We start from the raw sequence: 24,314 nt of genomic DNA, 5'->3' as shown, positions 1-24,314 counted from the left end.
CCAGGCAAGGGAGCCAAGTGCAAGGCAAGTCCCTCTGCACCTACAGTAGTGTCCAGGTCAGACTGCCCAAAGTGTAGTCATACCCCCAAAGCACATTATGTAGCTTAGGCCCTTCATATTAGTCACTTGCCCTGGCAGCTGGAGAAGTTGAGGCCTGTGGATTGCAAGCAAGCAGGGCTTCTGCAGACCAGGCGAAGACAGGCAGCCACCCTTGCAGGCAGTCACTGGCTTCGCCAGTTCAATTCATGCTGCCTTCCAGCCCTGGCATCAGGCAGCTACCTGGGAATCCTACAAGGCAACTGCTGCCTCTCCTGGAAGACCTGATACCTCCACATTGGGCAAGGAATTCTGGAAGGCAGCATGAATTGGATTGGCTAAGCCAGTGGTGCTCCTCACATGTTTAGCAGAGGGAGAACAACTGTCCCTCTTCACCCCAGCATGGTGTCTTTTCCAGTGGCTGTTGCTGGTGTCCCTTCTGTATATTTTTTTTTTAGTGTGAGCCCTTTGGGGACAGAGATCCCTTTATTGATTAATTTCTACGTAAACCGCTTTGTGAACTACTCTGTTGAAAAGCAGTATAAAAATTATCCTTACAATATAATATCAACACTACCTAGGTGGGCAGATGTCAGTAGAGAAAAAGGAGACGCCAGGACATTTTCAATTCGGACCCCAGTTTGGGCCCCACCTGTCTCCCCTGTGACTCTTCCCCTACCTGGTCAGGCTGCCCAGAAGCTGTTCCCACTCCAGCAGGAAGAGAAGAAGCTCCAGGTCGCACAGGTGCCATTCCACCACCTGAGAGGGAGGCAAAGAGGGTGGGAAGATGCTAAGTATTATTGCATATGAGCTGCTGGAAATCATTTGGTCTCCGTGCCGGCTTTGGGCTGGTTTGACTGTATTATTGAGAGTACCATTTAAGGCTTAATGCAATCGAAGAAGCATTGGGAATTATGGTCACAAGCAACACAGGACAGGAAAAACCACTTCTGATTGACGGAAAGGTCAAGCCGAGCGTTTCTCCAAAATGACTCGGGGTACAGAAAAGAAGGCTAAGGATTCTGGGTGTCCTCAAAATGGAGACCAAGTGGAAATACTAACTCCCCCCCCCCGCCTCACCCAGCAAAGTGGCACCTCGGTCACCTTCCTGTCCAGTCCACTGGATCAGCGGCGTCTCTCTGCTGTCCAGGACTGTCTCTGCCTCCAGGAAAAGAGCAGCCACTCCCACCAGCTCCAACTTTGTCTGAAACACAAGTTGGAATCTTAAGACGAGAATTGGGGGAAGAATTAAAGGTCACTGACTCGGTGGCATAGCTGGAGGGGGGCAGAGCACCCAGTCTGGCAGGGAGCGGGCAAGCGGCCCCTCCCTTCGGAGCCATTCCTGGCGGGGGGAGCAGAAGGGAGAGGCAACTTGCCCGCTCCCTGCCAGACTGGATGCTTCGCCCCCTCTAGCTACGCCACCGCACCGACTGAAAGGGAGAGACCAAGAACCCTTCATGGCCCAGAGGACAAAGAGGCGATGCTGGTCCCGCACGTGGCTGGGAGAGTAGCAGGACCTGCCCCCCCCCCCGAAGCCGGCTCCGGTTCGCTCTTTGGACCCTTCGATCCGCTCCCCCCACCCGAGAGGCACAGGCTTTGCGAGGAAAGCGAGGCAGCCACGCAATGGTTAAGCCTCCTGCCGCCCACGGGGTGAGCGGGGCCCCCCCACACCAGGGACATGCCGCGGGTGGAGAGGCAGGTGAGGCAGGAGGAGGCTCTGCCTCCCTGCCAGTCCTTCCAACAGCGCCGCCGCTGCCGTGCGAGGCGCGCAAGCACTCTCAACCCGCGCGCAAGAACTCCGGTGGGGAGGCAGAGCCTCACCTGCCTCCCCACCCGCCGCACACACCGCTCCGGCTCCCGGCAAAGACGGACCCAGGACGGCCGCCCCGTCCCACCTTCCCCTTCCACGCACCTGCACGCGGGCACCGCCCGGGTGTGGCCAGGGGAGGGCTGGAGAAGCCCGCGAAGACTTGAGGAGGCGGGGGCGTGTCTGGGGGAGGAGACCCGATCCCCCAATAGGAGCCTGTCTTCTCCCCTCCCCTCTACGAAGGGGCGCCCGAGTGGTGATCTTTCCCCTGCAGGACCCTCGGGCAACCCCCATCACGTTGCGGGGGGGAGGCAGGAGCCTTGCTTGGGAAGGGGGCATCTGTGCTGCTTTGGGGCTCCTCTGCCCTTCGTCCCACTGTCCCGCTCAAGGAGAGGTAGATCAGGCGGGGAAGGGGCTTTCTTTCCTTCCAGGACCTCGGAGCAAACCCCCCACCCCATAAAAAAAACTTTGTACCCCCTGATAAAATTCCTCTCAGAGGCCCTGTGTGAATCTACTTAATGATTGTAGCATCCAGCCCATATTTGACCAACTTGCTGGTTAGGATGTCATGTGGAACCCTGTCAGATGCTTTACTGAAGTCAAGATAAATGGCATCCACAGCATCCCCACTATCCTGTAAGCTGATACCCAAGCAAAAGTCCAAGCAGTGTCCAGTGAAGCAACCACTGACTCAACAGAGCTCCAAGAGTCTTATGTTCTTATGAGTCATCAGAGCAGCTCCACATGAAGTTCTCAGCAAGAGAAAAGGATGGGGAAAGAACTGGGTGCTGGTGGGAAAGCAAAGAGTGACCAGCTGGACTGCATCTGCACACCTCGCTGCCTGTTTGCATGACAGGCCTTCAGTGCAGCTGGGAAGCTGGTGTGGGGCCCTTGAAAATGTGGGGCCAGTAGCAAATGCTGCTTTTGCCACTACTTTAATCCAGCCCTGCCTTGGGGGGTGCATCCAGCCTCCCTTCAGCTTATCAGGGATGACAAGGAGTCTCTTGATGGAACAGGAGAAGCCCTTATGGATATGCAAGGGAACTTGCAGGCTGACAGAGGACAACAGGGAAGAGGGAAGTGGGGGAGGATGTTGAACAGAAAGTGCATATAGCACAGCCTCCCGGGCACCTGAGTTGAGCAATCACTTTCAGGGCCTATGGTGGAGGTGGGCTCAGGGGCATTTACTGCAGAGCTGCCCCCCCCCCAACACCAGGAACTGCTGAATCCTCTGTTCAATGAAGACAAGCTGAGGGTGGAGGTGACCAAAGGCTCCCTGTTGAAATGGGTGGGGTTGCAAACCCTGCAAGTCAGCTCAAGAGGAGAGGTGTCTTCCCTTTGAGCAAGACTTGGGAATCTGGAAGAGGCTGCAGAGGTTCATCAAGCCTGAGGACTCTTGCCCCTGTCTGCTGACTCACAAAGCTTTGAGTTTTGCAGGCGCCTGAACAGCCTCTCCCCCTCCTCTTTGGAGCCATTCCAGGCAGCAACACAGAGCTAAATTCCTCTGTGTGGCTCCCACCACCTAGAATGGCTCCAAGGGGGAGGGGCTGCTTACATTCAGGCGCCTGCAAAACTTAGTGCTTTGCACCCCTTCTAGCTATGTCACTGCACATGGCAGTGACAAACTTGGAAAGAGAGCAGACAGTTCTTACAACACCAAGGGCCAGAGGGAGAAGTAGAGCAGAAATGCAGCTCCCAGCTGGACTGGTAATAAAGAGGTGCTGGCGCCTGTCTTGATACCACCCAGAGCTGAATGGGTAGTGGGAAATTCTAGGTCAAGGTGTGCCTAGCCCGGGAGACAGGAGCTGAGAGTAGGGAGGGGGACGGGGACTGAGGGACACGTTCACCAGGGCTTCCTGGCCCACAGAAAACTAAATGGCCCTCTTCTCTGCCCAAGGTTAGAAAACATGGAACCCGGAGGCTCCAGGGGTGGGGAAGAGGCATTCTCCGGCTGCTGCTTCTTTCTCTGTGTGTTTCTTTCTGCATCCAGACTGAGCTGCAGACTTTAAGGGTGGGAGGGTGAGAGCTTGAGTGTGTGAGAGGTGCGCACCAGCCCTAAAGTGCTACTGTCCTAACATGACATCACCAATAAAGCTTCCTATGACTGGCTTTTCCTGTCTGGAGCGGCTCGAGAGAGGAAAATGATCCTGCTACAGGGGCGAGAACTGGGGAAGCCTATTGCTGGCTGCAGCCCTTCCCTCCTGCAAGATGAGCCACTGGGGGAGTTGTTGGCACAGGAGAGAGGGATGTGGAAGGAGGGGCGCAATGACAAAGGGCAACAGGAGCCTAGAGCTGCTGAGCGTAGGGAGTGTCAGGGGGGCTATGAAGGAGGTCAGGTTAGTGGCTCCTAACCTGAACCCCCCTCCTTTTGTCCTCACAACAACCCTGTGAGGTAGGTGAGGCAGAGAGATGGTGACTGGCCCAAGGTCACCCAGGAAGCTTCACGGCTGAGGGGGGATTTGAACCTGGATCTCCTAGGTCAGTCCAGCACCAGAACCGCTGCACCATGCTGGCTCGCAGGCTATTCTGGATGTTTGCAGTTTGGGGATGCTTCTAGTCTATTGCAGTCACTAGTCACCAGGTGGCTGTATGGCTGGTGACCAGCTGCCACCCCCTTGGGCAAGGACGGTGGGGCCACAGTTCTCCACACTGCAATTAGACTACTGCCATGTGTTCCCTGGGGCATTTGGTGGGCCACTGTGAGATACAGGAAGCTGGACTAGATGGGCCTTGGCCTGATCCAGTGGGGCTGTTCTTATGTTCTTAATGTGTAAAGGAGCAGGGCCAACGGGCTCTGGGACGAAGGGGTGCAGCCTGTGGCTGGAAAGATGTTGAGGACAAGGACTGGTTCATGGCAACACAACAATCTCTGCCCTGTGTATGTTTCTCTGCACCTTTCCACTGAGCAGCTGGTGCCTGAGCACCTTTTGCTCCCCCGCCCGGAATGGCTCCAAGGGGGAGAGGCCGCTTGCGTGCACAGTGAAGCTCCCGTAAGAACAGCCCCACTGGATCAGGCCATAGGCCCATCTAGTTCAGCTTCCTGTATCTCACAGTGGCCCACCAAATGCCCCAGGGAGCACACCAGATAGCAAGAGACCTCATCCTGGTGCCCTCCCTTGCATCTGGCATTCTGACATAGCCCATTTCTAAAATCAGGAGGTTGCACATGCACATCATGGCTTGTACCCCGTAATGGATTTTTCCTCCGGAAACTTGTCCAATCCCCTTTTAAAGGCATCCAGGCCAGGCAAGGAGTTCCGCAGACCAACCACATGCTGAGTAAAGAAATATTTTCTCCATAGCAGAGCAAGTAAACAGCTGAAAAGCAGAGGCATGAGGGATGGACAGGGGAAAGCAAAAGTGGCAGGAGGGAAAGAGGGATGAAAACATGGAAGTGAGAAAAAAGGGGATGAAGAAAGAAGAGTCATGGAGAAAGAGAGCAAGAGGCTTTCTTGGGGGCAGAAACTTGTAGAAGATAGGAGGGACTTGCACTGTTGACAGGAAAGGAGAAGATGGGAAAGGCTGAGGAGGAAAAAGGGCACAACAAATGCTGAATGTCCCCACTTTATTTGAGCTAATAAGTTCAGTTGATGCAGATCCTTGTCTCAGAGCCTTCCTGGCCTTCAGGAGTGACTGGAGAAATGCTAGTCTGTGGCTGAGAAGGAAAAATTAACCATTAATTTGCAATTGATCAGTGGAACTCCTTGCTACAAGATCTTGTGATGGCATCTGGACTAGATGCCTTTAAAAGTGGATTGGACAGATTTATGGGGCGGGGGAGTCAATCACAGGTTACAAGCCTTGGAGCCCAATCCTAGGCATATCTACTCAGAAGTAAGTCCCATTATAGTCAATAGTGCTTAATCCCAGGTAAGTGTGGATAGGATTGCAGCCTTGATGACTACATGCAACCTCCAGGTTCTAGAGGTAGCCTGTCTCTGAATGCCAGGTGCGAGGGAGTGGCAGCAGGATGGGGGTCTCTTGTTAGCTTGTGGGCTCCCTGAGGCATCTGGTTGGCTGAGATGCAGGAAGCTGGACTCGATTAGCCTTTGGCCTGATTCAGATCTTGGGGCTCTTCTTATGTTCTATTTTATTTTGCCTGTAACTTTTTCATAGTGAGTCACTTTGAATCTTCCTCAGGAAGGTGGGAATGTCCATTTTGTAAGTAATCAGTCAGAGGAGAGCTTTTGCAAGCAGCAGGGCCTTGACAGTGATGGCCCGGAAAGTGTAAGAACTGAGAGGTGGAGCTGTGGAGCTCTTACCCTGCGGAAGGGGCCAAGATGTCGTCTTGCTGAGGATCTTTCCAGGTGAAACGTGAACTACTTTCTACACCAGGCCATCGTATCTGCACCTTTCCAGACAGGCTGTGCTAACTACAGTGGAAAATGAACGTGTGGGTGCCTGTCTTGGGGGTCCCGCGTCCTCAGTTGGGATGTTTCCGGGTTTCTTTCACCTCTCCTGGCTTGACTGCGGGGCCCCACCTCCGGTTCCCGGAGAGGCTGGCCGCTCTGCCGGCCCTACGGAGGGTTTTCCCTTCGGAAAGCAAAAGGCTGCAGGGTGAACTCTGCTGGGCTACAACCTCCACCTCCCGCGATGACGCCTGAGCCCGTGCGAGGCGCACAGCTCAGCCCGAGAGGCTCCCAGGGAACAGCAGGGACTTGGGCGGGGAGGCGGGCGAGGCAGAGCCTCCCCTCCGGAGTCCTTCCAAAAGCGCAGCCGCCGGTGCGGGAAGCGCTCCAGCGCGTGGGGTGCGCGCTTGATGCTGGAGCGCTTCCCGAAGGACTTCGGTGGGGAGCTCTGCCTCCCCATCCACCCACCGCACGTCCCTGGGAAGAGGAGCCCTCCGGCTCTGAGCCCCTTCCCGTGCCAGGCCCAGGCTCCCTGGCGCTCGTGCCCCCTCTTGGGCCGTGGAACGCGCTCCGCTCAGCTCCGCACGCCCCCGCTCCCGGGCGTGGGTACTTTCGCTTTCCCAGCCGCGCCCCACCTGCCGGCGCGCAGTCCGTCCAGCAACAGCCCCGGCCGAGCTCCCTATTGGTCGAATCTTCCCCCCTCGCCCGCAGTTCCTTGTTGCGCGGCGCTGACTGCAGGCGGAGGCGCTGAGGATGGGGCGCCTGCGGGGGCCGGGCTGGCTGCTGGGGGCGCTGCTCCTGCTGCAGGGGGCCTGCCCCGGTGAGTGAGGAGCAGACCTTGAGCCCCGGGCGGGGCTGGCGGGCGGGCGCAGAGGGGTCTCCGCGGGAGAAGGGCCGAACCTGCAGCCCTCCCCCGCCTGTTGGGGAGGCGCTCTGGTGCCAGGGGCGGATCCAAGGGGGGGGGCCGGCGTGTGCGACCCCCCAAGCTGTGGCACCAGTGGGGAAGGGGAGTGGCGGCAGCGCTGGGCTGCCCTGCCACCCACCTGCTGGCTGGCTGACCCTGCTTTGCAGAGCCGCAGGTCATCAGGCAGCCTATGGGGGGGGGGGGGAGTGCGCGGTGCCAAAACGGAACTTCCTTCTGAAGCCTCATTACGCCCCCCCCATCAGCCTGTGTCTTTTCAAAGCGACAGAGTTGAAGTGCAAGAAGTTGCTGCACTGAGCAGGTCTACTCAGAAGTAAGTCCCATGGTGTTCAATGGGTCTTACTCCGGGGTAGGGACGTACAGGGTGGCAGACTAAAAGGCAACTTCCTCCGCCAAGGGCACTGTCCTCCCTCCCACAGGCTGCCAACCAGCGGCAGGAGCTGGCTGCAAAGGAGTAAGGCTGCCCTCTGATTCCCTGACTGTGGCGTTTCCTCAGCAGCCTTTGCTCAGGGTCCCTCAAATGCTAATCTGGTTTTCTGTCCCAGAGGACTCACAATTTTAAAAAGGCACAAAAGAGACACCAAGTGGTTTCACCTGCACCAGCTAAGGTGGGGCTCAACAGCTTGGCCCTGGGTTACTGGGGCACTCCCAGCGCATGGGCAACACAGCAGCCAACATGTCCCATGAAGCCGTTTTCTGGCTTGGGGGAGTGACAGGGACCACCCTGCAGTGTGGGCTGATACCTGCATCTCCAGAGTTGGGCTCGGCTGTTGGGTGTGGAGCTGTGCGCAGTTTGCTCCAGAAGGGTCTAGTCTGGCTGCACTTGGGGCTGCTTTGAGGATCATTCTGTGCTCTTTCCTCTTCTGGCCAGTTGCTTTGGCTGAGTGTCCATGCAAAAGTGTGGAGTGAGGCATCAGTGCTGATAAACAAGTGCATCAGTTTCTTTTGTGCCAGAGGGGAGCAATGCACCTTCCAAGGAGAGTGGGGGGAGGTATTTTGCTGTAGGACCAACTGTGTTTCCTCCCTCCACCCATCTTTGCCCCTGTGCTGGTGTTCCTCCTTGAAAGTGGAGTGTCAACCCCCCCCTTTGACTGCACCCTTTTGCTGAAGCAGCCACCATCTTTCTCCAACTGCCAGGCAGGTCCGAGGCCTGCTTCCCCTGGTCCTTTGAAACCTTCTCCCCGCATTTCCTGCTTCCTCCGTTCTCAGAGCGAGAGGTCCAACTGTCAAGCAGGAGCCCCAGAGTCTCTCCCCAGGTGCTGCTCAGAGATTGCTGTGGATCTGCCTGCAGCCTGTGGGGAGAGGGAAGAGAGCTAGGCCCCCAGTCAGACCCTGACCAGACCTGCTCCACTGAGCATCAGCCGGGGCTGTACCTGTTGCTCTCAGACCAGGGCAGGCGGTCGATGTTTTCTTGATCTTCCTCTGCTCATTTTAGTGTCAGTTCTTTAGAGAGTCACTTCATGGAAAAGCATCAGTATTTTGGAAGCAAAGCAAGAGGCTATTTGGGTCACTGAGGAGAAAAGTTCAGGTGGTGTCACCTCACATCGAAGGAGGACCCAACCATTCACCCTCTTTTCATGACATACAGTAACAGCCAGCTGGATCAGACCCCCCCCCATGTGGCAGGGCATGGTCATCCAGCGCTTCTGGATGCATCCTGGCCCTTCCTCATCACTTCCCCTGAGTCCCCTTTTTTTCCCCTCATTGGGGGAGCACATGTCTGAACTGTGCTGTACACATGCTGCAAACGTGCCTTTTAGAGCAACAGTATTGGCAGGATCATGGCTCAGATCCCCCCCTGCATGCTTAGGGGGTGCTCCCCTGGAAGTGAGGGGCTAGAGTGCCCAAGTACTCTGACAGGGACCCTATAGTCTGAACCACTGGAAAAAGGATGCTGGATGAGACGGAGCTCTGGGCAGACCCAGCCGGGCTCCTCTGGAGCTCTGATGTCAGAGTGGATCAGAGTCTGCATTTTTAAAAGCCACAAAGATCTGTGTTTCAGATCATGCTGGAGCACCTCTAGTGATGGCTCTTCAGTCAGCCCCCCCCCCGCCGCCCGCTTTCGTCTGGAAGTTCCTCCCATCACAGTCCCCACGCCCAGCCCACCTTCTTCCTTGCTCCACCTCCCTTTTTTTCCCCACTCTCTGCACCCTCTTCCTTCCCTCCCATGACTACCCCCAGTGGTGTACCTGGGGGTCCCGGCTCCCAGGGCAACCCCCAGTTATCCGCCCCCCCACACCCCTTCCCTCCGCTTTTCCACCCCCCAACCCGTGACCCGGAAGTAATTGTGGTGACATCATCGTCATCACAATGACTTCCATGCGGCTACCCCCCTTTGAAAAAAAGGGGGAACAAAGGAGGCAGCCGAGGCCCCGATAGAGCCTTCCACGCTGCTTGTAAGTTGCGTGGAGGTCTCCATTGGAGCGGTTTGGGGCTGCTGGAAGCCCGCCTGTCTGTCTCCAAAGGAGACCTCCGTGCCACTTACAAGCGATGCCGAAGTCTCCGTCGGGGCCCAGGAAGCCTAGAGCGTCAGCGTGACAGGAGACGTGCTGACACTCTAGGCCGCCCTCTCGCCTCTGGAGGGCTCTCCGGAGGAGGCGAGAGCACAGAGGCACCCAGGCTCTAACCCCAGGTTAGAGCATCAGCGCAACCTTTTCCTCTCCCCTTTCCTCCTATAAAGGAGGAGGGCGGAGGGCCCAGTCCTGTGCTGAGTTGCTGCCAGAGAGGCCCTGGGCTCCTGGGCGCCCCTCCTCCATCAGGAGGAGGCTTTTTTTTTTTTAGAGGGAGAGAAGTCGGCTGGCGGGGGGGAGGCTTGAGGAGGCGCCTCTGGAGGGTTGGCGCCTGGGTCATTTGCCCTGTTTGCCCCCCTCCAGGCACGCCAGTTGGTGTTAAAAAATTTTCTGCTTTCTGATGGCGCTTCCGGCCATGGCATCATGTCCAGGTTAAGGACAAACTTCCAGTGGGTCCCAACAAATTGTGATTCTGAAAAGTGGGTCCTGGTTTAAAAAGTTTGAGAACCACTGTTCCAGGCATCTGCTGACTCTCCTGCCACAGACACCGGCTCCTCTCACTCCTAAGGGGACTGGTCTAGGATCTCTGAAAAACCGGAGCCCCCTAACTCTGCCCCTCAGCCTCTCACTCTTGCTCTCTGTCTCCTTTCCAGGCACCTCCTCTCACTCTGCAAGGTATTTCCTGACAGCGGTATCAGAGCCTGACCAGGGGCTGCCCCTGTTCACCGCTATGGCATACTTGGATGACCAGCTCATTGGTTTCTATGACAGCAGTTGGAGAAGGATCGTGTCTCCTGTGGCCTGGGTGCAGAAGACTGAGAAGGAGGACCCCCAGCTCTGGGCCATGCACACGCAGATGGCACAGCACGAGGAGCTGTTTCTCAGGAGGGACCTAGCAACTGTGCAGAATCTTCACAACCAGAGTGGAGGTGAGTGGAGAGGTGGGGAGCAGGGGAAGAGGTGGCTGCTGGGTAAACGGGAAGATAGGTTCTTATTACATAAGAACAGCCCCACTGGATCAGGCCATAGGCCCATCTAGTCCAGCTTCCTGTATCTCACAGCGGCCCCCCAAATGCCCCAGGGAGCACACCAGATAACAAGAGACCTCATCCTGGTGCCCTCCCCTGCATCTGGCATTCTGACTTAACCCATTTCTAAACTCAGGAGGTTGCGCATACACATCATGGCTTGTACCCCATAATGGATTTTTCCTCCAGGAACTTGTCCAATTCCCTTTTAAAGGCGTCTAGGCTAGACACTAGCACCACATCCTGTTGCAAGGAGTTCCACAGACCGACCACATGCTGAGTAAAGAAATATTTTCTTTTGTCTGTCCTAACCCGCCCAACACTCAATTTTAGTGGATGTCCCCTGGTTCTGGTATTATGTGAGAGTGTAAAGAGCATCTCCCTATCCACTCTGTCCATTCCCTGCACAATTTTGTATGTCTCAATCATGTCCCCCCTCAAGTGTCTCTTTTCTAGGCTGAAGAGGCCCAAACGCCGTAGCCTTTCCTCATAAGGAAGGTGCCCCAGCCCCGTAATCATCTTAGTCGCTCTCTTTTGCACCTTTTCCATTTCCACTATGTCTTTTTTGAGATGCGGCGACCAGAACTGGACACAATACTCCAGGTGTGGCCTTACCATAGATTTGTACAACGGCATTATAATACTAGCTGTTTTGTTCTCAATACCCTTCCTAATGATCCCAAGCATAGAATTGGCCTTCTTCACTGCCGCCGCACATTGGGTCGACACTTTCATCGACCTGTCCACCACCACCCCAAGATCTCTCTCCTGATCTGTCACAGACAGCTCAGAACCCATCAGCCTATATCTAAAGTTTTGATTTTTTGCCCCAATGTGCATGACTTTACACTTACTGACATTGAAGCGCATCTGCCATTTTGCTGCCCATTCTGCCAGTCTGGAGAGATCCTTCTGGAGCTCCTCACAATCACTTCTGGTCTTCACCACTCGGAAATGTTTAGTGTCATCTGCAAACTTAGCCACCTCACTGCTCAACCCTGTCTCCAGGTCATTTATGAAGAGGTTGAAAAGCACCGGTCCCAGGACAGATCCTTGGGGCACACCGCTTTTCACCTCTCTCCATTGTGAAAATTGCCCATTGACACCCACTCTCTGCTTCCTGGCCTCCAACCAGTTCTCAATCCACGAGAGGACCTGTCCTCTAATTCCCTGACTGTGGAGTTTTTTCAGTAGCCTTTGGTGAGGGACCGTGTCAAACGCCTTCTGAAAGTCCAGATATATAATGTCCACGGGTTCGCCCGCATCCACTTGCCTGTTGACCTTTTCAAAGAATTCTATAAGGTTCGTGAGGCAAGACTTACCCTTACAGAAGCCAGGCTGATTCTCCCTCAGCAAGGAGAGAACTTATTGGGAGAGAACCTCCTTGACCCCCCCCCCCAGAGATGCCAGCCCTTAAGTTGACCACCCCCTGGCCAGGAGGGGCAGACCTGCCCCCCAGCTCCCCACACAGGCAAGGTAAGTTCTGCAAGGGGGGAACTTTCCAGAATGTATCCCATCCTGAACTGGGATAATACAGGGGAGAGGGGTGGTTTTGCTTTGTTTTTTGTTTTAAACTATATCTGAAAGTTTTTTCATTGTTCCCAGTTTTCTTGTGAAATATCATGCAAGGCAAACTGCAGGAGTTTAGTTAACCTTGTTTTCCTGGTTCTAATTCAGCTGTTGGGCAAGTCCATAAGCACCAGCAGGATTGGTCAACTTCACAGTTAACTGTACGACAAGGGAAACTTGCTGTCCTGCTGAAAGAGAGTGTGATGTTTCATGACTTGCTAGGGATGCATTCTCCGTCTACAGCCTCTTCCTTTGTCAAACACACAAGCACAACATTGGCACACCCACAGAGCATTTAATTTTCTGCATAGTTAGAGTTCAGTACAACTCTACTGTTGTATTTTGTTTTGGCAACCTTCAGTCTCGAAAGACTATGGTATCGCGCTCTGAAAGGTGGTTCTGGCACAGCGTCCAGTGTGGCTGAAAAGGCCAATCCGGGAGTGACAATCCCTTCCACACCGGGAGCAAGTGCAGTCTGTCCCTGGTCTATCTCCCTGGCTATGGGCCTTCCTTCTTTGCCTCTTTGCCTCAGACTGCTGGCAAAGTGTCTCTTCAAACTGGGAAAGGCCATTCTGCACAGCCTGCCTCCAAGCGGACCGCTCAGAGGCCAGGGTTTCCCACTTGTTGAGGTCCATCCCTAAGGCCTTCAGATCCCTCTTGCAGATGTCCTTGTATCGCAGCTGTGGTCTACCTGTAGGGCGCTTTCCTTGCACGAGTTCTCCATAGAGGAGATCCTTTGGGATCCGGCCATCATCCATTCTCATGACATGACCAAGCCAACGCAGGCGTCTCTGTTTCAGCAGTGCATACATGCTAGGGATTCCAGCACGTTCCAGGACTGTGCTGTTAGGAACTTTGTCCTGCCAGGTGATGCCGAGAATGCGCCGGAGGCAGCGCATGTGGAAAGCGTTCAGTTTCCTCTTCTGTTGTGAGCGGAGAGTCCATGACTCGCTGCAGTACAGAAGTGTACTCAGGACGCAAGCTCTGTAGACCTGGATCTTGGTATGTTCTGTCAGCTTCTTGTTGGACCAGACTCTCTTTGTGAGTCTGGAAAACGTGGTAGCTGCTGTTGTACAACAACAAAAATTTGGTGTACAACAGTACAATCTACTGTTGTATAACAACAAAAAATTGGGCAATTCTTTTTGTGCAAGTATTATTAATTAATTATTATTAACAGTATTTATGTACCGCTTTTCAACAAAAAGTTCACAAAGCGGTTTGCAGAGAAAATCCAACAAACAACTAATGGCTCCCTGTCCCAAAAGGGCTCACAATCTGAAAAGATGCAAAAGAACACCAGCAGGCAGCCACTAGAACAGACACTGCTGGGGTGAGGAGGGCCAGTTACTCCCCCGCTGATGAACAAAAAAGGAGCACCCACTTGAAAAAGCACCTCTTACCCACTTAGCAGGGGTAGCGCTTATATGCATATAGGTGTGTTGCACACATTAATATCTTTAAAGCCCTAATCCCATTGCACTGCCAGAACTAGTATTCTTACAGCTCAAGGTCCTTTGCAGTGGTGTAAAAACTTGGTTACTGTCGCACGTTGCTGGGTCGCTGCCATAAATGGAGAGAGGCACAGAAATGTGCAGCAGTACCCTGGGAACCACTCTGGGGTTGTCAGGCTTGAAGGAGCTATTGGGGGGGTGCAGTCGGCAGTGAGGGGAATCAACTCTGTTACCCCACATGAGAACACTGGGTTGGAATGGCCTAAGACAAAGCCCAGGGGGAGTGGGTTCAGGCTCCCTTTTCTTCCTCCCTCAGGTGCAGAGCTCACAGGGGTGGAAGGGAGGTCACCAGCCTCCCACATCAGCGCTGGAAGTTGCCCCAGAAGGCCCTGTGTGAGAACGACCAGCCCTAGCAGCCAGTTGCCTTGTCCCAAGACGTGGCCATCACATACGCTCCCTCTTGACCCACCGCCTCACTCCAGCATGACTATACAACCACTGCCTCCCACTGGCCGGTCTGCAGGCCACACTGTGGGGATCTCACCAGGGCCTCGCTGAGGGCACCTGCCAGGAGTGGACTCATCGCGTCACGCTGGGTGCCCAGCTGGAACGTGACTATTTTACTATAGAACAGACCAGGTCACCCAACAAATCTGTAACCAACGAAAATCCAGTGGCCAGCTTGATGACTCACCACTGAACAAGAGTTTTAGTGTTAACTCTGATCCATGGAAAGAGTGTTGACTCAGACTAACACCTGACTGGCTCCCTGCTGTGTTATAACAACACCTCATTGGCTCTTGGAACAAGCAGTCTCGTTGGTCCCTTTCAAGTTAGAGAAATTCACTTTTTACTTCAAAAGGCAGTTGTGTTTTCCTTTCCTGGTTATCTGGCGATAACATTTGATAGAATGCAGATATTTCAGTGTGGTTTGTTTCATTACATTCTGCATTAAAATTCACATCAAATAATTTATAACATGATGGTATTACTCATAAAAACCACAGTTTCTACAATTTTGGTAACTAGTGTCGTTCCCCCCCAGAGGTGTCACATGGTGCAGTCTTCCCCCTGCCCCTTTTAGTTACACCAGTGCCTAGCAGTCTGGTATGGGTGAGGAGGCAGCAGTATTAATGGTGGTGGGGCGAGAGAGAGAGAGAGAGAGAGAGAGTTTTAGGGGGGCTGCTTTAGGTGGCCTTTGACTCAGACTGGGTCTGTTCTACAGGGAAGGGGTGGAAGAGTGGGGGATTGGCTGGTCCTGCTTTAGCTCTGATGCCCCCACTTATGTCTCCCATTCAGGGTTCCATACCTTGCAGTACCTGTCTGGTTGTGAGCTGAGCAAGAAACGGGGGCGTGCCCAATTTGCCTATGATGGGAGGGACTTCATCGCTTTTGACAAGGAGACTCTCACCTGGACGGCAGCCAGTGCCACAGCTCAAGTGACCAAGAGGAACTGGGATGCTAACTTGTCCCAATCGAAGCTCATTAAGTTTGAGCTGGAGGAGACCTGCACTGGGTGGTTGCGGAAGTACCTGGAGTACGGAAAGGAGACTCTGTTGAGGAAAGGTGAGGGGGGGAAATGGCAGTGAGGGGGGCAATTCCCTCATGCTGCCCCTTCCCTTGCAGGATCCCAGACTGAGAACTGCACTTGAAGCAGGTGAGAGAAGCCTGGGTCTGTCCCAGCTGGGGGAGGAGAGTGCATTGCTCAGAATTATCCCAGATCAAAGGCCTGTGCAGCAGAGACAGAACTCTCAGACCTTCTTGTTACTTGTTTATGGAAAATTATTCCATATTTTAAAAACAGGAAGTGTACCAGTACAGAGCCTGCCATTGGGGAAGAAGGCTGTCCTGGCCTGGCTGTCCACATGCAAGATGAGAGCAGCCATGCTCTCATCTCACTACCAAACGGACCAAAATGTAGCCCTGTCACACCCTGAAATGGACTCACATACCCAGTTTGTATATATTCTGCTTTTATGATTGTCAGGATCAAGAGGGGGGCTACCAGAGACCACACGCTGATCCAGAACAGTAGGGCCTAGTGGTTAGCAGGCTCACTCCCTTCCTGCTCCCTTCTCTCCCCTTAAAAATTTGGTAAGGAGAATTGAGTTTGGTGTGGGAAGGGTGAATTCTGCAATAACACTGCACTAATCGCCAGCTGATGGCACTGAACCTCATGCATGCAGTGCTTAACTCAGAACCTGGAGCTTTCAAAGAGGTTTGTTTGAAACTGTTCAGGAACACAACTCTGAAATCAACATCTTAGCTGGTGGATCTTCCCTGTCTGGAGCTCCTTCCTGGAGCCCATGACAGTTGGAGGAGAGAAGAGAGAACAAGCTTCTCTCAAGAACAAGAGAGAACAAGGAGAGAAGAGAGTACAAGCCAGTTGGGAGTTTTATCATTTGGCTTGAATGAAGTCATGCTGCTATTTGCCTCTACATCCCTGAAAGTCTGGCTGGTCTTAGCAGCTGAATCAAAAGTGCATTTCCTCTGCACCAAGCTGTCTGTAATTTGCATCTCAGCTCTGAATGACATAGGGTGGGCTATTGAGTTTTAAGCTGGTTCTCACATACGAAAATAGACAAAACAGACCCAGAAATGCACAAAATATAGACCCTTTAGGACAAAGATCAACACCAGTCACTGTATGAGATTGAGATGGCCCTTTGGGGATCTTGTTTTCACTGCTGTTTCATTGCCTTAACTGGGAACTGAAACATCCTCCAACAGTCCTTCTCCCCTGCTGTTGCATGAAGTGATATCCTTAGAGGTGTTTGAAAACAGTGCTATTTTTTTAAGTTGAATTTAAATGCAAAATGTGATGTTTTCTGCTTTTATTCACAAATGAATACACGATTTCCATGTTGCTGATTCATTAGCTGTGGACAGAGGTGTTTGAAAAATGTTTTGTGTTTTTATTCAGTTCCCTTATAAAAACAAACACCTCTGGATACAGTCCACTCTCCCACTTCAGGAACCTCCCACCTTTTTATGCTGGATGGCAAGAATCACAATGCTCAGAGTCCCACAAGCAGTTCTTTTGCTAGACTGGACAATGTCATACTGCACGTGGAAATTAAAAACCTCTCCTCCTCCATGCATCTGCAAAGTTCCATTTACCTTGAACTGTTTGCTTCTGAGCTGATGGACACCCCCTCCCCATGGTGGCTCTCCATCTCCCAAGATTGGCAGGTTAAGGTTTCCCCCCACCTTAGATTGGGTACTCCAGAAAGTGGAGGAGGAGGAAGGGAACAGGTGATTTTTTTCTCTCTTCTCTGCAGGTATTTTCCCCTCCAGGTTGAGCAGGGTTCTCACTCCTTTGGGTCAAAAATTCAGACACTTTCCACTGATGTATCTCACCTTGCGTAGAATATCTTTCCCCTTCTGACAGGAAGCAGATTGGGAAGAAAAGATCCATGTCATGTAAGGAGAGCCTTGGAGCAGGTGCAGAGAGCCCTGTGAATATTCTCTTCTTCCAGAATGACATCCTGTAAGAAGTATTTCTAGTTCTCAAGTGCCAGCCAGGCTGTTTATGACTCTGGGTTGCCTCTCCTCTCGGTAGCTCTTCAGTGGAAAATTTGGGGTGGCCAATTTGGACCTCAGAGGAGCCAATCGAAGTGCACAAAAGTATTGGTCATTCTTTAATGCGTGTTTGCTCAGCTCATGCACATGACTTGCACTTCATAAAAAGAAAGAAAATGCAGGAAAGTTGATCGTTCTGGAACCACTAATAGTGACAGTTTCAATATCCTTCCCTGGGAGTGAAAGCCCAGATCCCTGTTCACCTGATACTCTTCAGTTTAGCAGGATCTGAACCAATTCAGCTACAGAGGAGGCCTTGTGCTATTTGCCCCAAAGCCCTAAAGGAGCTCACTGGGCAGTCCCAGAACTGCTAGTTATTGTCTTGAAGAGTTTTCCCAGTTGGGCCCCATTCATCTCCTGAGGATGTTGCAACTGTGGGAAATCAGTTCTGGGATGTGGGGGTTGAGTCACGGTAGAAGTGGGGGATTCTTTCCTTTGGTTAAATTACAACATTCAACCTGGCAACCAACCAAGAACCTCAGTGATGTTCCACTTTTTTGCAGTGCCCCCAGTGATGAAGGTGACACGAAAGGACAGCCACGAGGGCTTGGAGACCCTCCTCTGCCGGGCCCACGGCTTCTACCCCAAGGAGATTGATGTTACCTGGGGGAAGGATGGCGAAGTCAGGGAAGGGGACACATTCCGTGGGGTTGTCAGCCCCAACGTGGATGGAACATACTACACCTGGTTGAGCATCGAGATTGACCCCAAGGAGAGGAGCCACTACTGGTGCCATGTGGAACATGATGGGCTGGAGAAGCCTCTGGATTTGGCAGTGGAGGAGTCTGGTGAGAGACTGCAGGGGGGGGGAGGCCTCAGGGGTTTTTGTGGGGAGGGGGCTGGAGTGCTGGCCAGTTTCCGGGAAGTGAATTTTCACCCAAGGACTCATCCGCAATTCCCAGTGCACCCCCGTTTTGGGTGGCAAAGCTTCTAGTGACCCCTTTGTCGAAGAGTGGAAGAAGGATGGGGCTGCCAGCAAGAGGGTGGACAAATAAATTGTGAGAGGCAGAAACATCTGCTTTTATTGCTCTGAATGAATGACAGGAGAGTGCCCCAAACTCACAAAACTGTATGAACTCCAAGGCTTGCATGCCTCAGGTCTCAGCTTCAGTGCCCCCATCTCCGGCTTTTGGGAATGTGTGTCCCAGACTTTGGAGAGCAAGTCTGAGAAAAGATGTGTTAATTCCATTTCAGCCTCAGTGCCTGTTTGGCTCACTGCTGTGGGAATCGTTTCTGGGGTCCTGGCGGCTCTTCTGCTTGCGGTTGTGATTGTCGTAGTCCTCAGTAAGTGTTTCTCTGATTGCATTTCTTGGGCCAGTTGTGTTCCTTGTTTGGTGATGGGGTTCAGATTTGGACCCCTGAGACAGGGAACAGGTTTCGCATTCTGTGTCTTGCATCTCTTACAAAAATGGCACCATAGAAATGGATGGTGATAAAGATGGAGATGACGTGCTAGAAATGGAGACCCCGAAGCCTGGTAGTGCCCTTCAGGGCAGCAATTAAGAGATGGGTCGTCCATTCTTGACTGTTGCTCCAAAACTATATTTTCAAGAAGCACAATTACAGGGTCTTGATGGCAGCATCTGACATCTCTCTGATGCTTTGCAGTGCCAGAATTCAAATGGGATGATCCTGAGACATGTCCAAAAAAGATGTGGCAGATCTGCCTCTGACTTGTCACGTCCACTCCAGCAATGATCACAGTGTAGATTGTACTGAGTCCTGTCCGTCCGTCCGTCCCCCCTTCGTTGGATATCCCATTGGTACACCTGTGTAGAAGATTCCCTCAGGATTGACACTGACAATCCTGGGTATTTTATGGGTGTTTTCCCTACCCAGTTTCAAGCTCCTTCAGTGTTTCTCAGATCCCTTTCTTCTTTTCATGGATGTTCAGTTATGTTGTCCAGTACTTTTCAATATGAGGGCAAGAGGCTCTTTAGTTCTGTGCTCTCAAAGCGACCCCCAGCTCACTTCCTTGGCTGTTGATCTCAGTCACCGTCTGTGGTCATTCCAGAGCAAAGGTCCAGAGGTGACAAGAGTTGCAGGGAAGCCTAGCAGGTTGGGGCTTGATACCAGGACAGGCCTCCTCTTACTGTTGCCTGGGAAGCTTCCAGGACCTCCTTCCCTAAAGATTGTTAACCAGAAACTGGAGGAGTATCTGCTACCAAGGGATAAAAATCTCTCATTCCTTCCTCTTTGCAGGGGGTGGGATTGGATGGCCTCTGTAGGTCCCTCCCAGCTCTGACTTTTTGGTTTTGTCTCTGCAGAGAAACGTGCAGAGAAAGCAGCCTACGGAGCAGCATCAAGTGAGTGCCTCCTTCCTCTTGGGAGTCCTGAAGATCAAAAGCACTCTGTGTGTGTGTGTGTGTGTGTGTGTGTGTGTGTGTGTGTGTGTGTGTGAGAGAGAGAGAGAGAGAGAGAGGGGGGGGGGAAGAGAACTCGAGTGGATGCATGTGATGACCAGACTTGTTTGGAGGTGATCCATCTGGAGCACACTGTGTAACCCTGGGAGCAGGGTGATACGTGGGCTCCCTGATTTTTCTGAGTCCAACCCAAAGGTTATCTCCTTTAAAGCCCTGCTGTGCCTGGGCTGTCTTAAGGACTGAGGTGCTCTGGGGAGGCCCTGCTCCAGGTGTCTGCTCCATCTGAGGCTTGGTGGGTGAGCACTCAGTAGAGCCTTTTGTAGGCTGTGGAACTCCCTTCCAGTGGAAGCTCCAGGTGGCCTGTCCCTCTCTGCCTTTAGAGGACTCATGAAACTCTGGCTGTGCAACAGAGAAAGAGTTTTTGCTTTTGTGCAGTGGATCAGTATTATTGCTGATGCAGGATATTTGAAGTGCCTCCTTCACTTCTGTGTGTTTTGCCGTCTGAAGCGGTTTGCAGATGTTGAAAGGTGGGGCCCAAATGCAAAACTGGACCTGCGCAAGAGCGTGTGTGTGGGGAGGGTCCCGGGACTTGACTTTTGGGGGCCAAGCTGCATATCATATGAAACCTGCAGTATGGCCCTGTGAATTTGCTACTCTAAGGTAAATAGTTGCTGGGTGGGGGGGATCAGGACCAAAGTCTAGAGGGGGTGCTTGAAACACTTTGCTCTTGCTACAGTCCCAGTTCAAAGCCCTTATCTCCACCTCACACTCTTGAAAGGAAGATCCCACTGGTGATGGCAGCTTCCCTCCCAGGGCAGGTGGCAGTTGTGAGGGAGGGGCCATCCTGACTGGGTCTCCTCTGCAGCTACTCTCTACTTTAGGAAAAAAGAGCCATGCAGGGCCCTTGTCCACTGCCCTGAGCTCCTCAGAGGAAGGTGGGAGACAAATGTAACCACAGAACATACAAAGATGAGCAGCATCCCTCACTCTGTCTCTCTTCTCCCTCTGCAGCAAGCGATCCGGGTTCCGACAGCTCCGCTAGAGGTAAGAGGGGAGCATCCATCTTGAGGAGAAGACCTTTCCCTCAGACTCTCTTGGGGATGTCCTTCTGCTTTCCTGTGGGCCAAATTTGAAAACTTTCCTGTAGGTAACAGGAATTGGGGTGGAGATTGGATAAGAAGAGCTTCTGCCACTTTTGGCCCACTTTAGTTTCATCTGGATGGTCTGTTTGCTCCCTTTCTTTGAATATGGGTTCTGCTCAGGTTACGAATGATGGCCGTATGTGAGCCTTGGAAGGGATTCTCTTCTGGGTCGAAGTGCTTAGTGTCCCCGTCAGATTGCTTCCTTCCCCTGAAGGATGCAGCATAACTTGCTTGCTTGAGCCATCCCCTGAACAACTTTGTTGCGCAGGCTGCAAGTGGTGGGGAACCTCCAGAAGTGCTTCAGCTCTGCTTGTGCCACATTTTGGGTATTGGTCACAGTTTGGGGCCTCAGCTGTGAAGCTTGGAGGGATAATATTTGTGCACCCCCCCAACTGTAGGATTCTAATGCCCTCACACTGGCTGAACTTTCCCCTCTCCTGTTTTTGGTTTCTGCAGCATGATCTCCTCTTGGTGTGTGAGAAGAGAGCAGAGGGAGCCCACCAGATCCGTGCTGTGAATTCCCCCCCCCCCGACACGCACCTCCTGGCTTTTCACTCCGTTTCTCATCCTGGCTCAGGCCCCACTCAGGTGTCCAGCTGGCAAAATGATCAGGAGTTGAGTGTATCTGTGTGGAAATGTCTTTCTGGAGAGCTTGAACTAATCTTGTTTTTCTGGGAACTTTAAAAAGAATTTATACTGACCCCATCTGTATTGATGGGGAAAAGTGGCACATATTTTCAAGTCAGAAAAACTCTTCAACCCTTTAAAGATGTTTTTCTATATATATGCTGTAAGTTTAGCCTGTGATTTTAGCAGTGTTTTGCACTAAGTGATTTCAATGTGTCATTTCTCTGGTTGGTTCGTGGCCCCCACCTCATCACCATTCTTTATTCATGGTCACAGATCCAACATTCATAAAACATTTAAAATATTCATAAAAACATTTTAAACAAAACTTTTATGAAAAAGAAGCAAGAATCTTCTTATGTGTTCTTTGTGCTTGTGAAATCCATCCCTGGAGCGGGCAAGTCCCAGCTGGAGCGGCCAGGAACACAAGGAACAGCAAGAAGAGAGGGGGCAGAGTTAACACTCAGTGAAGTAGCAGGGAACCTTGGAGGGCTCAAGGGGAACCACTAAATAGATGTGTTTTCCAAGGACCTCAACAATGCCAAGAACAATGCCTTCATTGCCAAGAAGAAGGAACGAAGGCTGAGAGCTTGAACGGGGCAGTCTCTTGCAATGGTGGTTTCAGAGGATTTTCCCCAATTGCTCTGTGCTGAATCACATCGTATCCCGGACGCCATCTTCGGATGGATTCGGATTCGGACAGCTGAGGATCCCCCACGGCTTAGATAAAACATGAAAGGGAACAAAGCCTTTAACTGTGAGTATCCAGTTCATTAAAAGGCTATATTAAAAGGCTACATCCAGTTCTGGAAAAGGCTTCAGGAGTCAACCTCGAGGCAAAATCAGGAGCCGGAGTCCCTTAGGCAGTTCATGGCTGAACACAGTCACGTTCTGGCAACTCCTGCGACGCCGCTGGAACCAACCGTATTGGCTTCTGCCTTTCCATTGGACCATTCCAGCGACGTGGAGGGGGGGATTTGCTGCATGGGTAACAGCCTATCCTCCATACCTTCTTTACCCAGGCTTCGCGCACTGGAGAGGACACCCCAACTTCGCCATACGGCGTCGGCACAACACGGGAAGCAGCAGTTTACCGGTTATAAGTCTTTGCTCGATTGGCGTAGAGCATGACGCCAGGGGCTGCTTCCGACGGTGGGAGAGATCATTGCATCTCATTGGGCAGCTACCGCCCGCCTTAAGCTGGGCAGTCCCCAGCCAGTAAGGTGTTGCCTCGCCACGGTCCGTTAACCTCATGGGGTGCGTGGGGTTTAGGGTGAAAACCGACAAGCGGATCGACAACTCTGCACCATGCAACAGAAAACAGAAAACTACTGCCCTAAAGCTGGGCACCTGGAACGTTAGGATGTGGACTCACCTCCCTGCATTACAATCTCTGAGCATGAACTGGAGGTTGTCCATGACTTTGTGTACCTTGGCTCAACGATCTCCGACACTCATTCTCTCGATACCGAGCTAAACAAGCGCATCGGTAAAGCAGCTACCACGTTTTCCAGACTCACAAAGAGAGTCTGGTCCAACAAGAAGCTGACGGAACATACCAAGATCCAGGTCTACAGAGCTTGCTTCCTGAGTACACTTCTGTACTGCAGCGAGTCATGGACTCTTCGCTCACAACAGGAGAGGAAACTGAGCGCTTTCCACATGCGCTGCCTCCGACGCATCCTCGGCATCACCTGGCAGGACAAAGTTCCAAACAACACAGTCCTGGAACGTGCTGGAATCCCTAGCATGTATTCACTGCTGAAACAGAGACGCCTGCGTTGGCTTGGTCATGTCGTGAGAATGGATGATGGCCGGATCCCAAAGGATCTCCTCTATGGAGAACTCGTGCAAGGAAAGCGTCCTACAGGTAGACCACAGCTGCGATACAAGGACATCTGCAAGAGGGATCTGAAGGCCTTAGGGATGGACCTTAACAAGTGGGAAACCCTGGCCTCTGAGCGGCCCGCTTGGAGGCAGGCTGTGCAGCATGGCCTTTCCCAGTTTGAAGAGACACTTTGCCAACAGTCTGAGGCTAAGAGGCAAAGAAGGAAGGCCCATAGCCAGGGAGACAGACCAGGGACAGACTGCACTTGCTCCCGGTGTGGAAGGGATTGTCACTCCCGGATTGGCCTTTTCAGCCACACTAGACGCTGTGCCAGAACCACCTTTCAGAGCGCGATACCATAGTCTTTCGAGACTGAAGGTTGCCAATACAAGAAAAAGGCTATAAAAAGAATTGCAATCAAGAGGTTGGAAGGAGGGAAAGACAACTTTAAGATTATTTACGTTGGCTTGTAGCCACCCAGAGGGGAAAAAGAGCGAATGTGGATTTAAAAAGCCCCTGCTGGAGAGTTTTTTTTTCTCCCTTCTTATTTGCAAGGAGGATAATTGGAAGAAAAGAGATAAAGGATCATCTTGTTGGAACGGTATGCATGGAAAAGAAATTAGCAATTAATCTTTAAAGTATGGAACAACTTTCACTCTCGTTTTTGCTGCAAAAGGCTTGACTCAGGCCTGAACAATTAAAGGTACGTATACTAACTCAATTTGAAAATGTTATTAACTTGAATTGGATTACTGACCCACCCCTTTTGGATATAAAAACTTAAAGACTATCATTGACAAGGAGGGATGCAAGACAATAAGAATTGAATGACTCTTTAACTGTGGGAATCGGCTTGATTTGATACTGATAAGAATGACTTCAAAAAATTTAAAGGATGTTAGCGAAAGTCAGACCTCAGTAATGGAGATGTTGCAAGAATTCAGAAATGAACTGAAGCAAGAGGTTGGAACACTATCTGAACAAATGAGGCAAATAAACTCTTCCCTGACAAACAGACAAACAAAGAAAAGTATGGAGGGGATGGAAAAAACAGACCAAATGTCAGATGAAACTAAAGAATTGGAGATTTTTGTAAT

General features: G+C 52.1%; 2 protein-coding genes across 3 annotated transcripts in view; one reads left to right on the top strand and one right to left on the bottom strand.

The window, feature by feature from the left end:
• LOC136640326 (zinc finger protein 585A-like) overlaps positions 1-24,314 on the bottom strand; it is a 41,209-nt gene that overhangs the window by 4,563 nt on the left and 12,332 nt on the right. The window contains exon 6 of the mRNA XM_066615372.1: positions 15,951-15,959. Coding sequence (XP_066471469.1) covers positions 15,951-15,959 — 9 coding nt within the window. The remainder of the gene's footprint in view (positions 1-15,950; positions 15,960-24,314) is intronic.
• On the top strand, positions 6,871-22,175 carry LOC136640480 (class I histocompatibility antigen, F10 alpha chain-like). 2 transcript variants are annotated; one of them, XM_066615644.1, is made up of 8 exons: positions 6,871-7,012; positions 10,278-10,553; positions 14,975-15,241; positions 17,761-18,045; positions 18,452-18,541; positions 19,525-19,563; positions 20,632-20,664; positions 21,219-22,175. In XM_066615644.1, exons 1-8 carry the CDS (start codon positions 6,946-6,948, stop codon positions 21,221-21,223), a joined length of 1,062 nt encoding a protein of 353 aa, XP_066471741.1. In that variant the 5' UTR covers positions 6,871-6,945; the 3' UTR covers positions 21,224-22,175. The 2 variants fall into 2 exon arrangements, with proteins under 2 accessions (XP_066471741.1, XP_066471742.1); XM_066615645.1 differs by lacking the exon at positions 18,452-18,541.

This window comes from Tiliqua scincoides, chromosome 2 (genome assembly GCF_035046505.1).
Source record: "Tiliqua scincoides isolate rTilSci1 chromosome 2, rTilSci1.hap2, whole genome shotgun sequence".
NCBI classification, from domain to species: Eukaryota; Metazoa; Chordata; class Lepidosauria; order Squamata; family Scincidae; genus Tiliqua; species Tiliqua scincoides.
This window is presented reverse-complemented; position numbering and strand designations above follow the sequence as displayed.